General features: G+C 34.1%; 1 protein-coding gene across 3 annotated transcripts in view; it reads right to left on the bottom strand.

Moving 5' to 3' along the window:
• Positions 1–18,565, bottom strand: part of TAX1BP1 (Tax1 (human T-cell leukemia virus type I) binding protein 1) — a 63,619-nt gene that overhangs the window by 11,586 nt on the left and 33,468 nt on the right. For 2 of the 3 annotated variants that reach the window (XM_012720991.1, XM_012720993.1), the window contains exons 6-14: positions 15,352–15,500; positions 15,185–15,275; positions 13,197–13,382; positions 9,423–9,656; positions 8,730–8,876; positions 7,558–7,681; positions 6,339–6,442; positions 4,219–4,344; positions 2,065–2,136 (exon numbers count right to left, since the gene is read on the bottom strand). In XM_012720991.1, coding sequence (XP_012576445.1) covers positions 2,065–2,136; positions 4,219–4,344; positions 6,339–6,442; positions 7,558–7,681; positions 8,730–8,876; positions 9,423–9,656; positions 13,197–13,382; positions 15,185–15,275; positions 15,352–15,500 — 1,233 coding nt within the window. The remainder of the gene's footprint in view (positions 1–2,064; positions 2,137–4,218; positions 4,345–6,338; positions 6,443–7,557; positions 7,682–8,729; positions 8,877–9,422; positions 9,657–13,196; positions 13,383–15,184; positions 15,276–15,351; positions 15,501–18,565) is intronic. The other variant, XM_012720992.1, reaches the window with a different exon arrangement.

Raw genomic sequence — 18,565 nt, 5'->3', positions numbered from 1 at the left:
GAAAAATACCGGATGGTTTCACTCACAGCAGGAGTATAATGGACCAGGCGAGAAAATAACAAAAATAATGAACAACCATATACCAGAGACATGTTATGGGGGTAGAGTGGGGAATGGGATCAAAAACGGAAGGGAGGGGGAAGGAAATGTATGGAACTATGGTGGTGGCACACCCGCGGGGATTACAATTGAGATGGAAAAAAAAAATGTGCAAAATGATGTAAAAATAAACTTTTGTAATAATTTAAAAAGTTTCACCATACTTAATAAAGATCAGTAATCATTAAAATTTAAAAAAAAAGTATGTATTTTCTGAAAGTAGAATACAGTAGACTATTAAAAGGTCCAGAACAAAAGTGGTCAGGAAGCCCTTCAGTATCTCTCCTCCCTAACTTCAATAACAAGCATGCTGCAAGTATAGCTCTCTAACCTCAGAAAAACATTATTGATTCACAATTCTCCTAAAATGAAAGTCTCCACAATTCACAAAATATTTTTGTTAGGAATACTCTTACAGTTACAGTTCCAAGTCACAAATGTTTAGCTGGTGCCTATGCGGCATGGTAATTTTTTTTTTTTCTCCAGAGCCCCAAAGTGACTCCCAATAAGCTCATTTTACAAATTACTTGACAAAGGTTATCTCTGGCATTCCAGCCACTAAATAGAAGGGCTAACACGTTCCCCTATATCTGCCACATGCAGATGCAGTGAGTAAAGAACAGAAAATGCTTTGACTCAACCCTGTGAATAAGCTGTTCAGTCTTTTATATATTGATAATTCCCATTTTTATTTTTATATAATATTTCCAGAAAGACTATAACATATTAGAGTAAAAATGGTAAATGGACCCAATGGGGATGGGATCTAGGAATTGTTTTAACAAATGAGATAGGTGATTCTGCTTCAAGATCAAGTTTGAGAATTACAAAGTTTGACTCTAGAGTGGAAGACAGTAAAACAAAAAACCATGGTTTAAAAATGGGAGTAGAGAAAATGTGGATGCCAGACCATACAAAATATTCTAAATGCATGGAAGTTCCATTAAGCAAAAGAGTGATCCGTTTCTCACCTGATTTCAGCTAAAAAGAGAAGGATGTCAGATATACAAATGATTCTCTCTCTGTCTCTACCCCTGTTCCTTTTCCCTATCCCAGATAGTGGTCAGGAATTATATATATTTGGTCTTTGTCCATTTCCCAACATAGAACTCTTAGAACCTTTAGAATTTCCTGAATGATAGAATTGTCTTGACATTCATAGAGACTCCACTTAGATCACACCAACGTTCATACTAACAACAGGACGGCAACTGGGCTTTCAGGTAGTTTCAAGGGAGGGGTTGAGCAACAAAAGACCAAGCAAATGGATAGAGTAGCAAATTTTAACACACACGTGTTCCTTTGCAAATAACCGAGTCAAACATGATATTAACTGAAGCCCCAATTTGGGGAGTTTTCAACTGGTAAACAAACAAGATCATTTTGAGAAATGCTGAACATATGGTAAGTCATGAGATATTCCTACTACAAAAGAAAACCTGGTAAAAAATTTTCTGTATTTGAAAAAATTGTTAGTTTTCCTAAATTTAAACATTATAAATTTTTTTGTTAAACACCAAATTAATATATTTCAACACAGGCAGTTTTCTCATATTTTAACATATTATTCTACTAAAAATATTTTTCAACTAAGAGCCTTACCATGTTTCAGCTTTATCATTATTCATTCAACTTTTTTAAAGAACTATAAAATGGGTGAATCTTGACAAAACTATTATCTTTCAGTGGTATATGAATATTTTTTAAAAGAACATTGTTCAGGCCCTCCCTGGTGGCGCAGCAGGTTGGAGCACTGCGCTAAGAAGCTTAAGCTACTTCCGCAATAGTTCGATCCCCGCCTGCCCGGGAGATGACCACATGGTGCGGCACACCTCTCCTGACCGGCCCACTGCTCCCCACTCTGTCCCTGGTGAATTCTCTCATCCTCCGCATCTCTGGCCTGCACCCCAGTTCTGTATGAATAAATAAATAAATCTAAAAAAAAAAACATTGTTCAATCAATACCTTTTCCCTGGAGAGATTTTCCAAATGTGAAGTTAGGTCATTTATCTCTTTGTCTTTCTCTGCCAACTGAAGCTGAATAAAGGAAGAAATTATTAATATTTTTCATTATCTACTCTTTATACTTACACTTCTAGTTTATAGCATTCTATTTAAAATAATTACTATGACTATACTCATGTATTTTCTTTGGTTCTTAGTCTAAATTACTTGTCACTATTGACCAGTTTCCCTTACTCCCTTTACATCTACATGAAATTATACCAACTTCTGCCATCCTCTCCTGTTCTTTTTGCAACCACTTTTTCTAACCAATTGCAAATACAGGTAAAATTTCCACAAAGTTTCTTCTCATGGCTGCTTTCCTTTCTAGTCTGAGAAATTTCCTTTCTCCTATGCCTTCCCCAGAGGAACAAGTCACAAATATTGGCTCATATATCAAACTATTTCTTTTCCCAACTTCAAATTTTGCCCTTTGTATATTGTAAGGGCAAAATGTCCCAAATATACTTTTCTACTCCATTAACTGGTACCAATCTCAGCGATAACTGTGGAAAATAGTAAATTATGTTAGAACACATCCTTTTCCTTTTCTCCTTTCTCCACTCCCCAACATTTTCAATTTTGAAGTCATTCATTCATTCATTCAATAATAATACATTGTTCACCTACAAATGTAACCATTCATAAGAATGTCTTTCAAAGCTTCCCTAGCTACACTTGTGTCCTACTCCAGGGCAGGTGATCAGCACAGGCATCCAAGGAGGTGGGTCTTTATCAACTGTCTTAAAAATAATTCTGATTTTCTACCTTCAAAACACTTCCCACCTATGCCAGTACTTCCAAATTATTTTCACATAGAAACCCCTCAGGTTTGGATCCCCTTCTCCTAGAAAATTCCTAACAGCAAATAGTACTCAAATTCCATTGTAGGCCCACAAAATCTGACTTCAGTGTGTCTTTTAAGTCTGATTTACACCATTACAAATATTAAAGTACTATTAATACTATTAAGCTCAGTTCTCAGACAATGCCTTCTACACTTGTGACCTCCAAAGATGAATTAATGCTATCCCATTTGTTTAAAATACTACTGTGTCTAATGGGTTAACACAGCACCTTATATGTTATAGGCTTCAATATTTACTAAGTCATATTTCTAATCAATTTGCAAACTTATGAATTCACTATTCACACTGTACAAATAAGTTTTCAGTCACTGAAAACACTACCTATAGGAATCCTACAAATAATAATTATCTCAATTTCATTCTCACAGTAGATGAAGGCTAAAACAGTTTACTAGTGGGAGTGGGGGATCAATGGAGCACTGTGGAAGACTACTAGTGGGCAAGGTGTAAAGATATGCATTTGTCAGGCTGAACCTACAATAGAAAGATAAACAAAAAACCAATTTTTTAAAAAAAGGAACACTAGCAAAATTACCTAATTACTTTAGATAATGTGCTACCCCAATGAGGGAAACCTAAAGTAATTTGTGATGTCTCTTAAAATATTACATATAAAAGTTAGAACACAATGACATAGTAAAGTCATATCATTTATACAACAACCTCACCTTTAGTCACCAAAAATATACATGTACTAATTAATACTAATATTAGAGGGAAAATATTTTTCAACATACTAATCAGCTAGACATAACTGCTAATTTCTCTAAATTCTTACAAACTTACTTACCATTTGGTTTTGTTTGCTACCTAATGTTACACTGGTAATTTATTCTTCATTTCTTTGCAATAGTTCAATTAGAATTACAGGTAGCATACCCTGGGTGGTAAATTTTACAATTCCTACATTTTAAACCACTGATCATAAACTACTACACTTCTCCCAAAACTTTAAGGCCCTAAAATAATTTTACAAACAATGTCTGTTTTGACAAGTGGTTACTTTTCAGCTTACAAAATAAAGCACAAATAAAAGATAAAATTAATAGCCACCTGAATGCACAGACTAGCAATGCAAGTAGGTATCTAATTTCTCAATTTATGGTTAAGGAACTATACTGACATAACTACATACTGTATTTTACTTACTGACAAAAATGCTATCCCAGTTCTGCATATTAAAACACAGATAATTCATTCCCAGTAAGAATCAAGCACTGTGTCTCAATTTGAGCACTAAACTTACTCTGTAACTGTCCTGTACGTCAGCTAGTTCTAGTTTTATGTTATCAGCAATTTTCACTTGTTCTTTCCATTTCAGCTCCATTTTCGCAAGTTCGTCAGCGTATTTGTTACATTTTATTTTCTCATCCTAGGCAAAATTAGTACAGTTACAAAACCGGTATAATTAAATCCATATAGACTCACTATAAAAACACAGATTTAGATATGTACTGAATGTTCACTACAGAACTGTTCTAATAGTATAAAAATGAATAATCAAATGTCTGTCAATGCAACATGGGGCTAGTCATTTTATATCAACATAATCAAATAATATATTTTAAAAGAACAAAGTAGAACCACAAGGTGACAGGGAAAAACATCACAAACTACAAATAGTGAGCTGGAGAAACAATATATAGGGTTGTTCTATTTTTGTTTTAAAAACTGGTTTAAGATTATAAAATTGAGTATAAAAAAAGTAGGTTTACTTACATGTTACACATGATGTCTATGTAACATTGTATAGAAAAATATAAACCAAAATATTAATAGTTTTTAATCTCGGGGGGGCAGTATCATATGGGGATTTTCTCATCTTTACTTTTAAAAAGAATGCATTAAGATTTCACAATAAGCTTATAAACTTTACACAAAGGGATATAATAAAATGTATTGAATTAAAATGCTGTTATTTCCAGGCATTAATAAAATGATAGAATTTTCTGACCAACACAATCTTTAGACTTAAACCAGAAGTAAATCACAACACAAAAGTAATGTGAATTTCATTTTAAATTTTTTTTTTAAACAAGGTAATAGTTTATGTTTTGAGTATTTCAATGGAGAGAAAGTCTTTTCAACAAATAATCAAGTGACTAGGGTATGTGTAAATGTTCTTCATATGATGTAATCCCAGTTTCGTGAAAAATAAGGCAAAATGGATCAAGCTGCACACTCTAGTTTCTGGGATTTCAACTGTACTTCACCAAGTATGGGCATGCTACACAGTTTGAAGAAGTTTTGAAGAAACATTCTCTCAATACCACCCATAACTATTTCATACAAAGTGAAAAATAGTCTTTTATAAACAACTAATTTGAAGTAAAAACTTTTCTAATCAACCCTTCTACAGAAGAATCCTCTTAAACAACAAAAACGTTTAAAGTCCAATTAAAAGATCACACGTCATGTCTCCCTGGTGGTGCAATGGGTTAAGTCTCAGCACTATGAAGGATCTTTCAGCCACTGTAGCACGAGTTCTATCCCTAACGAGGGAGCTAACCCACTTGGCGCAGCAGACCTCTCCTGTCTCGCCCGCTGCTCCCCTCAGCAGTGTATTTCAGTCAATCTGCTTGTCCTACTCCCCACTCTGTCTCTAGTGAATTCTCTCACCCCTCTGCATCTCTGGCCTACATTCCAGTTCTTGTATTCATAAATAAATCTTTCAAGAAAAAATTCACACATCTTTCAATTACATAATGTAAAATATGAAATATCCTAATTTCATACAAGTGCTACAAAGTATCCCCTCCCCTCTCCACATGCAGAGAGAAACACACATACACAAAGTTAAACAAAAATCACATACACAAAAACAAAACAGGTTCCCCAGTCTCCCATCATATATAAATGAGGATTTCCCCTGTGTCCTTTAGACATTTCATGAGTGAATGCCACCAAGGAAGCTGCAAAAGTGAAATGTTTAATGGTGCTGTTTAAAACAAATCTAAATTAATTATATCATAAAGGTACAAAGCAGTTAACATTCTCTCCTTCCACTTAATAAACCTGGTCACTTTAAAATTCTTTATATTACTATGATAAAAGTAAAAGGAGTATTTCCCTTTCATGACGTTTAAATTTTCATTTATCTTTGTAATGAGATGACAATAATATCCAACATCAATAACCACTTGCTCATTATCAGGAGAAAATTAAGTAAGCAAACTAACTTTAGGATTATGCATTTACACACAGGCCTACATGAATAGACAATCATTACAATCTCCTGTGATCTCAAGTGAAGTTAATTCCGGTATATGCAGATAAAGGAACCCTAAGATACCCATCAATTGAGACAATAAAAGTATGCTGAGCCATTACATTTGATAAATCTTTTACTTTCAAGAAGTAGCTTACCTGCAAGAGTTGTTTGCACTTATTATACTTTTCTGTTTTGTCAGCAATTTCTTTGGTCATTTCACAGATTTGCCCCTTTGTTACCATGTCAAAATCTGCCTCAGCTATAAAAAAGGTAGAAAATAAGATTAAAAACTATTTCGATTAGGTATTTGATTTAAAGGTAAGTATACTGTAAAATATAAGTGAAATACTGAAAAAGGACCATGTTTTAAAATATTTATTCATATGCTAAGTAAACAAAAGAGGATAATATAAACTATAAGAGAATTTTTTAAACACCAACTTGACCAGACCAAGTTCACATTCATTAACAAAAGAACTATTATTTTGCTACAGAGCTTAATTCCTCAGAAACAGTTCCAAAATGACACAAAACTTTTTGCTATATGTAACTGGACAGGATAAGGACTCAAGTCATACACTGAGAAAACATTTTATAGTAATGAGGGGTAGAAAAATTATTTATCATTAAGTCTTTAGCAAATACAACACTATTCTTAAATACTATAGAGAATGCACAGGAATAGGTAAGATCCTGTTGTATAGCACATGAACATAGTTATTTAATAGTACAGGAAATTTATAATACATTCTGAAAGTCTAAAACACTAATTATCCCAAACACCATACACGATAAACTTTTATGTATTTTATACATTATCTAGTACTTACTTTAATTATTGTCAAAGCTTTAACATGAGATGAAAAACATAATTAGGAGATGTGAAAAGTTAATCCACATTTTCATACTGTTCATTTATCTACTATCTCTTTAGGTATAGAAATAAGAAAAATGCCTTATTAGTTCATACAGGGTTGGGCAAGGGCAAGGGTGAGGGCAGCAGTATAGCAACCATGGATTTTATAGGCTTATACCAAAACAGAATTGTATGCTTAAAATGCACTTAGTGCTTCAAAATTCCACAGACTTTTCACAGTGTTATTAACAATTTTTGGTTTCTGAATGTTTTAAGCATCTGCACTTCTATTCATCATTCACACTAACACCTGTGAAAGAAAATGAGATGCATACTCATATTTTGTGTTTTCACTAGATATATAACAACTTTATCTTACTTTCAGATGCTTACTTTCTCTTTGCCACCCTCAAAGAATTTTTCTAAGCTCCCCTAACACTCTTACACCTGGCATAAGGAATGTAGTAAGTGTACATACTCTCAAGGCAAACACTTTATACAGAAAGTCAAGCTTCTACCTGCAGAAGGTTGGGCCTTTACATCTACCGCAGAGGTACTCGTAGCTGGATCTATGTTTACTGAGGCATCATTCACTTTGTGTTGATTCTCAATTTTCTTTGTGCAGACACCGTTGTTATCAGCCTGTTCAAAATTTTAACAAATTGTTGAGTGAATCACTGACTTATATTATCTTCCTTCAGTAATTATGTAAATAGTAATCATATAAAGCAGCCCTAGTACACAAAGCTGTTTCTCTTAAAGGCTAACAAAGAGTTGCTATACACATGTTACTAACTGTAACTGAATGTCACAAAAAAGAAAAACATGCCTTTTGCTTGTCAAATCATCAACCAGCACCAACACAACCCACTCAGAGACACTGTCTTAATTTTCTAATATACATAAAAGGCCCAAGAATGCAATTTACTCTTGGTCATCTGTAAGATTTTTTTCCCCCAAAGCAGCTTCTTACTTTATCGCATATATTTATTGTTTCATTTTACATTTCAAAAAATAAGGCTAAAGAAATATAATTTTTATCATTGTATACAGAGTATTCAAATAAAACTGTCTTAACAGCAAGTATGTTTTGCAATGAGAGCTGTGTTTTCAACTTCAGGTTTTAAATAAATGCATTTCTTTAATGCCAGGATGCCCTCACAAAGTGAGCATTATATTTAAGTGCCATTTAAAGACATACATTAGAACATACATCAAAACAGAAAATTTTTCTTTGCTTTTATAATCTGCCTGCCCACAATAATTAGCTAACACTTTTTGACTTTCTCGAAACCAGTGAATATGTACAGGATGAAAGAAATCAACAAGTCAACAGCAGAAGTCATTTAAAACCCTTCAGATGATCAGTGGAGACACAATAGCTCATTGTCACATGAGGAATTCAGTATGTACTTTTAAGTGACACAGATGTAAGAACTTTGAGAACTGGTCAAGAAAAGAAGGTTTCTGTTTTTTTTTCCTGCTGCTATCCTTACTTCCTTTGTTGGTTCTCCCTAAAATTTGGAGGTTTTTTTTTTTTTTACTTTATTAACATTATTATCAGTAGGCCAGTGACTTGAAATCAAACAAATTACATTCAAAAGCTTGATATTTAATTATAAATTTAATATGCGGACAAAAGTAATCATAAAGGAAACATTTTACTATGTAAGAATTTAATAATACTTACTTGTTGCTCTGAAAGTTTATTTATTTGTTTCTGGAGTCTCTGACATTCCTTGAATTTTTCTTTATAATGATCTGCTGCCATCTGAAGACGAAGTTTCAGGTCTTCAACTTCTCTTCTCAGCTCATGTTCCAGTGTATCTGTCTTTTCCTAAGAGAGAAATAAACACTTTCAGATAAAAATCTCTTAATGTCATAAAACTGAAAACTTCATTTTCATGTTTTCCCTTCTCGTTTTTGATTTTTATTTATTCTTGCATTCTGGGTACGGAGTCATATTTACTCTTTTAATATATCCAGCTTTAGAATTAATCCTGGAATTAAGACTCATTTAAAAAGAGAAAACTATAGAGAACAATAATCCACAACCTGGGGAGCATGCAATACTCTGTAAAATAATCATAGTATGTTGTTTTAATCCCCTAGTAAAAAGAAATTCCAAACAAAGCAATGTATAAGCTAACACCAGAAAGCTTAGTTAACAGTAACAGAACAATTTTAACCATTTAGTATTTGTTTACATAAGTTTTTCTTAATGCTTACATTAATTTCAACCCAGGATACAGAGACTAAGTAAAATGAATGGAAATTAAAAAATTCTATGATGAGGAATCTGATTTGTTTTTATTTTACCTCACTCACCTTCTTCATGAAATTGAAGTGGAATTTTATTCAAAGTATGTTATTCAAAACTAACCTGCTTTACCTGGTCTTTTTTTACAGCATTTAGTTTAAGTTCTGCCACTGCATCTGCTAACTGCTTTTTCACTTTCTCATTTTCCAAGCGTGCAGTATGTAGATCTGCCATTGTTTTATCTCGCACATTTACAGCATCACTAAGTTCTTTAGCCAGAAAGACCACTTCTTGCCGAGTTGCCTGCACCTGTTCCTCTGCTTTCCGCAATTGCTCCTTTAAAAAAAAAGTATCTTCCTGAAGAGAGACAAATACAATTAAATTATTCAAGTTTAAAAAAAAAGCAACTTTTGCATATTTCAATAATAAAATTTTTAATTAACTATCATATTTTAAAATGTGTCTTTTAGATTTCCTATACATATACCAACCCTATATACATTGAGTATCACTTCTAACACATTGTATGTCAGGTAACTGAAGAGGGGTAAGCCAGGCAACACACACAAGGCATAAAAGTTCTAGCCAAACTGAAACTCCATGAAAATGCTGGTTCCTCACAATCTCACTAGCCGAAACTACTTAATTTTTTATTATCACAAATAAAAATTTTAATAAAATTATCAAATTATATAATAAAAATTACTAGTCTTTGAAACCCTAAAATTTTTTTGTTAAAAGATGTTTCCCACTATCAAGTGGAAATGTACATCCAGTATAAACTAAATAAATGTTTATCAGAACAGATTTATTAGACTTTGTTCTCAAAAAATGAGAAGGGACTAAAAACTGACAAGTAATTGGCACCTATTAGGCCTAAATGTATCTTTACAATGGTAAAATTATTTATTTTATTATTATTGAAAATGATTTCATTCTAACCAGACATTATGAGTTCAATAGTTTATTCCACTATCATCTTTCTATCTCTATAATAAAATAATATAAACTCAGAACAAGAACCACCCATTCTTGGGTTTTTGGATATTAGGCACCTTAAAAAAATACACATAAGAAAACTTATGTATATGGAGAAACTATTTCTAAGCAGAACACTAGTAGATCTAACTATACTGTCAGCTTCCTTATTTCAAATACAGAAAGAACTGGATAAATATTATTTGTAATATATTCAAAATATATGCAAATAACTTTTCTTTTTAAGATTTATTTATGAGGTGCAGGGGCAGTGAGAGGATTCACCAGAGACAGAGTGGAGAGAACAGGTAGATTGACAAAGTACACTGCTGAGGAGAGCAGTGGAGAGACATGAGAGGTCTGCTGTGTCATGTGGATCATTTCGGGGCCCAGGGATTGAACTGCGGCTAGCTTACAGTGCTGTGTCCTAACCCACTGCACCACCAGGAAGGGCCCACAAAATAAACATCTTTTTCTAACCAATAAGAAAAAAGCCACAAACCAAAAATCAAACTAGAAAAACTCAAAGAGTTTATTAAAAAAAAGAACTATTTTGCACGCAAAGTAATAGTCAATTCAGGCTCTGCCTGGTGGCACAACAGGTTAAGCACAGCACTGTGAAGCTATCTGCAGCCATTGTAGCAGAAGTTCAATCCCCAGGGAGGTGACCCACATGGCACAGCATACTCTCCTGTCTTGACCGCTGTTCCCCTCAGCAGTGTATTTCAGTCAATCTGCCTGTTCTCCTCCCCACTCTATCTCTGGTGAATCTTCTCACCCCCCCATACCTGTGGCCTATACCCCAGTACTTGTATGCATAAATATATCTTTTTAAAAAGTAGTCAATTCAATGACAAATAAGTTAAAGCAAACATTCACCTTCAAATGGACAAGATGAAAAAGTCCCACTATACCAGTATTTAGGTGAATTTAGGAAAAACAGCATATTTACAAAACATGACACCTATAAAATCTCTGATATAACCTTTCTCACCAGAGAAAAGGTTGTGCAATATGTTATCAATACTTTAAAAAAGTATATGTCTTTGGGTCTATCAATTTTATTTTCAAGATTTTTTAAGGAAATTACTAAAGGATATGGAAATAGTTTTATTTTTAAGGAAACAGTAAAATATTAAAATTCTGAAAAATTATTAAAAACCAAAAATAGGCCCTCACTGGTGGCGCAGCGGGTTAAAGCACAGCACTGAGAATCCAAAGCCGCTTCCGCATAAGTTTGATTCCAGCCTGCCCCGGAGGTGACCACATGGCATGGCAGACCTCTCCTGGCCCGCCCACTGCTCCCCTCGTCGATCTGCCTGTTCTGTGCTTCGTCGATCTGCCTGTTCTGTTCCCCACTCTGTCTCTGGTGAAGCCTTTCATCGCCCCTGAGCCTCTGGCCTGTACCTGAGTTCTGTATGCACAAATAAATAAATCTTAAAAAAAAAAAAACGAAAATATATGTGATTTACTATAAACTACCATCTCTCCTCAACATAGGTAAAATATGCAGTCATTGCAAACAACGTATCTCACACACTGCAGAAATAATGTATTCATTTCTGTGAAAGGTAATATGAATTAAATGTAAAACTTAAGCTCCCTTAGATCCAACAATAACACTTAGAAGGATTTATCATACTGATATATACATCAATCTGTATGACTTTTACTAGTGTGTTCATGACAGCTAAGAACTACGAACACTGAAAATGATTATATACTACACAACTCTTTTTAACATCCCTATGTGTACTAAGAATACAAGGTGTTCATTTACAGAAGTTTATTTTTTTGTTTATTTATTTATGTATACAAAACTGGGATACAAGCGAGACGTGCAAGGGCAGTGAGAGGATTCACTAGAGACAGAGTGGGGAGCAGAATAGGCAGATCAACAAAGTACACTGTGGAGGGGAGCAACAGGAAAGGAGGAGAGGTCTGCTGCGGGAATCAAACTCACACTGAAGCCACCGCCACAGCTTGGCTTAGTTCTGCAGTACAGCACTCCAAACCACTTCACCACCACCCTCTACGTAAGTTTTTTATACAGGTTTTGGAATACTATTTTAATAATATACTCTCACTTTTGTAAAAAAGTATCTTTTTTGATGTATCTATGGATAAATATATATACACACACACTAAGAAAGGATGAGAGTGACTTATCTGAATTTATTATAACTGCAACCTTTTACTACTTTTATAGCTTTTCTTTAAGTTTTGGCAAACCATTTTCCCCATATATTTTCACATCTGTGTTTCTATACAGAAGCTCTGTTTAAGTAGGAAAAAGATGCTTAATTTTTAGCATTTATATTACATAATCACATATACTTTCCACCTTTGCATTTGTAGTTTGCTACATTCAATAGCTTACAAAGTAACTTCAGTCTCATACATTAATTGTACATACCATTCGTACTTGCTGTTTTAGGAATTCATTTATGTCTGAGTATATTAAATAGGAATTATTGAAAATAATATATACCCAATAAAACAAAATGAGTATATCTTTGTACACACATAATACAATGAGAAAGTATTTACCTGGCCTTTAAAAATAAAAAACTAGGAAAACCTGTACGAACTAACATTGAATGAATACTGACTGACACATTACTCCTAAGTTTCTGAAATGTGGTAAATATAACATGGCTATACAGAAGGATAGCGTGAGAAGACATGCTACGCCTGCAACTGATTTTCAAATGTTTGGGGAAGGCATACAAATGAGAGAGACCATTATGGCAAAGCATTGTAAGATATAAAGGTACTCACTGTTCTGTTTTTCTTACTTTTGTACAGAGTTGTATATGGTTGGGGGCAGAGTAGAAAGTTAAAACTATCGTATTTCTCTACATTATTTAGTAGAAATATATTTTACAATCTTCAAATACATATTGCAAAATAACTTACCTTACTAGAAGCTGTAAGTAAGAAAGCTCTTTGCAGACTTTCCTTTTCTGCCAAACATAGCTGCAATCTGCCAATCTCTTCTTTGAAATGAGTAATCATGCCTTCTTTGTTCCCATCTAAATTCTTTAAAGTCTGGATCTCTGACACAAGCTTGGTGTTTTCTATTTCTGTATTCTTCAAATGGATCTGCAACAGTGCTTGAAAATGTCAAAAATATTCTAACTCCAAAATCTGTTAGTCAAAGTTCAAAGTACCACTGTATATCTCTAACCCAAATATAATCAAGAGTTACTGAAGAAGGAATTAGAAGATACAATTTCTGCCAAATGCTATGTATGTGAGAGATAGAAATTCTAAGATCTGAGAGTTTTATGTGATCTTTAAAATCTTTTCCTTTAATGACGTTAGTCCTCTTTGAAGTTTTAGCAAATAGACTGAGATGTTCTTTTGGGGAAACAGGTTATGTTACAGGCATATTCAAATACAAAGGCATGGTAAGTACATCACCTTAAACCATCCAATTTTTAACGTCAAGTTATGTAAATGTCACTTACTTCCTATGTGCCTAGAAAGTGTATTTGTTGATCAACTAACTCAACTAGATTAATTTTTCCAACTATAATGATTTGGTGGCTATTGCTGCTACAGGTGTTCAAATAAAATTCCACAGTTAGAATGATAATGAGTACAGAAAATAGTAGCTTCCACTAGAGAATGTATTTCGGTTTGATAAGAATAACTAGGGAGAAATAATTTTACATTCTTCTTGTACTTTAAGTGCATGGAACAATTTTTCACAAGAACAGGATATAACTTAATTCTCTGAAGGTGTTAGCAGTCAAGACCTTTGGGGCACTCTTTAAAAACACTCTCCAATTTTCATAATCATGAGCTCACAGAAGTGCCAATTTCTCTAAACTCTAATAGGGTGGGAATGGGTCATATGACCCAGTAGAAGCTCAAGAAAAGAGACCAAAAATATCTCTGCAAACAATCTGGAAGGGAAAATAAGTTACTGAAGCTAGCAGTACTATAGGTGAGCTTCACACTTGGTAAGTGGAATCACCTTAGCAAGACATAAATATACATCCCTAAAGAAGATCTTTCCTTTCAATTTTTAGGTTATATACATAAATGAATACTGGGGGAATGAGGGATATATTCAAATACACAATTCGATGTCACCTTGATCCCAATTATTAATGCCTACTGAAAACAGAAAGAAAAAAATAAATTCCCAAAACACTTTTCTTTATCTTCCTTCCTCCTCAACAAGACTTTTGTAAAGGACTAATTATTCAAGTATACATCATCAGAGACATGAGAAGTCACTGTAAAAAATATGAGTACATGAGGAATAATATGAAATAATTTAGAAAAGGAAAATTAAAGGCATTGTTTCTGCCACCCTCCATCAAATACTAATGTCCTAGTCTCAGGATGGTGATGGGCACTGAGGGAGGGAGAAGACAGGGTAGAAAGGTGACAGCGTTAGCAATAAGTTTTCCAAATTGAGTCATCCTGGTTATCACTGAATCTCTCCTGTTTAGTCGGGATCTTCCAAAACTGTTCCCAATACTTACTAGAATACCTTCATTATTCATTTTAGTATTGAATAAAGCTGCCTGAGGACAAACACTCCATATTTTTTATAATTTTCCACTGTACTAACAGAAAAACAACAGGGTAAGCCCTAAGTATACATACAAATAAGTCCTTTCCTAGCAACAAAAGAAACATTCACAACTGAAATTCATAGTGACATCAAATAAAAATTAGATAATAAGTTTAATTTTAAAATGCAATACAAAACTTTGAAAAGAAAAACTGCATTTGAAGGTGGTTTACAGAGAAAATTTGTGTTAAGTAGTAACCCAGTTGAACTAATTATTTCTCTACATCTGTAGTAGAAATAATTAAAAATAATTCCCATTTTCATAAAATTTCTTTCATGGCCAAACAATATAGCGGTAGAAAGAATAAATCACCTTATAAAGTTCCTTTTCGTCCTTTTCCATCTTCAACTGAGATTCAAGTTGTTCTCTTTCATATTGTGTCTTCCTGAGTTTGTCCTTTAAACTTAAGATCAAATAATGTTAATATAGACATAAAATAACTGTTAAAATACAAGGTTTTGTTACAGTATCAGAAATACCTGTCTAATTCAGTCTCTTTTTCAATTGCTTTATGAGTCACTGACATAATATCTTCCTCAAGTTGGAGAGTCTTGGATGTAGCATCATTGTATCTCTTCTTCAACTCTTCATTTTCCACTTTTAAACTTTGAGATATGTCAGTAAGGCCCTTAAAAACAGTAACAATTCATTTTGAGAATACAATTATGACAACTTTAAATTTCTTTTCTTAAAGACCTAGATATTCAGCCCTCTCTGGTGGTGCAAGGGGTTAGGATGCAGCATTGCAAGCCAGCCGCAGTAGTTTCTGTACAAGTTCAATCCCTAGGCCTGGAGGTGATCCACATAGTGCAAAAGACCTCTCCTGACTTCCCCGCTGCTCCCCACCAGAGTGTACTTTGTTGATCTGCCTGTTCTGTTCCCTGCTCTGTATCTGGTGAACCCTCTCACTGCTCCTGCAACTCAGGCCTATACCCCAGTTCTATATGCATAAATAAGTAATCTTTTTTTAAAAAAAAAAGTTAAATGTTACAGTTGGAAAGTCATACAAACCCAAATGTCCAAAAATAGATGGGGTACAGGGGTACATACACATAACAGAATATTACTCAGCAACCAAAAAAAAAAAAAAAACCTTTTGCAACAACATGGATGGAGCGGGAAAAGATCATGCTTAATGAAAAATAAGCCAGAAAGAAAAGGAAAAACCCCGGATAGTTTTATTCATAGCAGGAATATAAACGACCAGGGGAGAAAATAGTAATAATGAACAACTATATACCAGAGACATTTTATGGGCATGGAATTGGATCAAAAACGGTGGTTGGGGGGGGGGGGAGTGCACTGGACTATAGTGATGGCACACAGATGATTTGGTAATGGGAAGCCCACGGGGATTACAACTAAGATGGAAAAAGGCCAAAATGATGTAAAAATATATTATTTTAAAAGTGTTAAATATAATGAAATGCATTTGCAATTAAAACTGAATAACCTACTTTAAATATAAGTATAAAAATGTTCACAAGAAAATTAAGTAAACCTCATTAAGCTGTGTTTACTGTAAAAGCTTATTTCATAATCTGTAACATGGAGTTAGTAAGGCATTTCTCTTAGCTTATAAAATTATGAGAATCAAGTGTTATGTTGCATACAAAATGCTTTGTTACAGAAAACTATAGAGATTAAAACAGTGAGTAAAACAAATTATTTCTGTTAAAAAAAAAATGTTTCAAGTTTCCCATAAAAAAGTACCACTCATCTAACAACCAAAACTAAAGAATCACCATCCTGCCAATGTATCGAATTTTATAAGCCATTCTAAGATTGTCATAAAGTAAATCAACTAAATGTCTTACCGAGGGTGTGTTATCAGCTAGGCAGGGTGTATTGTCAGCTAGGCAGTAATTATCTTGCCAAGACAGGAAAACTGCTCTGTTGCACCTACACTTCACTAAAAAGCTATCATAATACACACTCTACTGGTTTTGTTACTCAAAGGAATCATATGCCTTACTGAATTTGCAATATTAATCACATTGTGATACAAAATTAAACATTTTTTGGGTTCCAATGTCATAACATCAGAAAAGAATAAAGCTCCTTCTGTTAGAATAGTAAATTATATCCTTCTTGCAAAACTGGACATATTTTTCACTATTTGTCTTACTGACTTATAAAGACACAGTGTCCATAGTGGTCTCAATCGATTTAAAAAAATTTTTTATTTCTAATTATTACCAAATACCCTCTTTTTGCTGCAAATGGATTAGATTTTAAACTAGTATTTCTCCCTAAACAATGACTAGCTTCCCCAAGGGCAAAGACTAACTGTGCACTGAAGCTTTATAGCTGGTAAACAAAATTCTTAAAATGTAGGTAGAGGTGCCCTCCCTGGTGGCACAGGAGGGTAAAGCACAGCACTGGAAAGTTAACCTCGGCCTCTCCAGTGCAAGTTCAATCCCTGCCCCAGAGGTGACCCACTTGGTGCAGCAGACTTCTCCTGTCTAACCTACTGCTCCGTTTAGAAATGTATTTCGTCAATCTGCCTGTTCTGCTCCCTACTCTGTTAACTATACAATGAGTCACAAATTAATTCTAACTATATTCTCAAGAAATTAAGAATTTTTCCGGTACCTATAAAGGCATCTGATAGATTTTCAACATTCAAGTTTATCAAATAATATATAAGTGCTCAAGTGGGTATTATTATTCTGGCCTGTAGTTCTCATATCTGAAGGAAGCATAAGCATTTTCAATATGGCTAAGTCTTCTTTAGTATAAAATGGGATGAAAGCTCTTAATGTACATACATGTAACTCTCATGTTGGCTTTAAAAGTTGTTGTTCAGGCCCTCCCTGGTGGGGCAGTGGGTTAAAGCACAGCACTGAGAAGCTAAAGCTACTTCCTCATGAGTTCGATTCCCGCCTGCCCCAGAGGTGACCACATGGCGTGGCAGACCTCTCCTGACCCGCCCACTGCTTCCCTCAGCAGTGTACTTCATTGACCTGCCTGTTCTGCACCCCACTCTGTCTCTGGTGACTCCTCTCACCCTCCACATCTCTGGCCTGTACCCAGTTCTGTACGAATAAATAAATAAATCTTTAAAAAAAAAATTGTTGTTCAAGAGTAAAAATCTACAACACAATCTTTGAAAACCATAGATTATACGTGCTAACAGACCGTTTTTATAAGTGATCTTTTTATCTCATCTACCCCTCTGGTTTATAGTAAGAGTGCAAAAAAAGGACTGGATTCCACTTTGCACAACTGTGGAACAATGAGTAATGTGGAAAAGAATATATAGAAAAGCATCATACAAAATAACAAGGAAGCTATATGAGTAAAAATTCACTGAATGATCTAATAGTCAAGTTAGACATATATTTTGAGGTTTTACTTCATACAACTGCAAAAACATTCAAACTGAAAAATGTGGTACCCAACCCAATTAAAGTATCCTGTTCCTATTTGCAGGGTGTCAGTGGTCCCTAAAAATGTGTAGGGGAGCACTGCTGGTGGGAATGCAAACTAGTGCAACCACTATGGAAAACTGTTTGCAGGTTTCCCAAACTGCTAAAAATGGAGCTTCCATAATGACCCAGCGATCCCACTCCTATATATCTACCCAAAAGACACAAAAATGTTGATTCAAAAGACACCTGCACCCCCACATTTATTGCTGTTTTACTTATTTATTAAATTTATTACAAAAGTTTATTTTTACATCATTTT

Source organism: Condylura cristata, unplaced genomic scaffold (assembly GCF_000260355.1).
Source record: "Condylura cristata isolate star-nosed mole 26May11 unplaced genomic scaffold, ConCri1.0 scaffold00005, whole genome shotgun sequence".
Taxonomy (NCBI): domain Eukaryota; kingdom Metazoa; phylum Chordata; class Mammalia; order Eulipotyphla; family Talpidae; genus Condylura; species Condylura cristata.
This window is presented reverse-complemented; position numbering and strand designations above follow the sequence as displayed.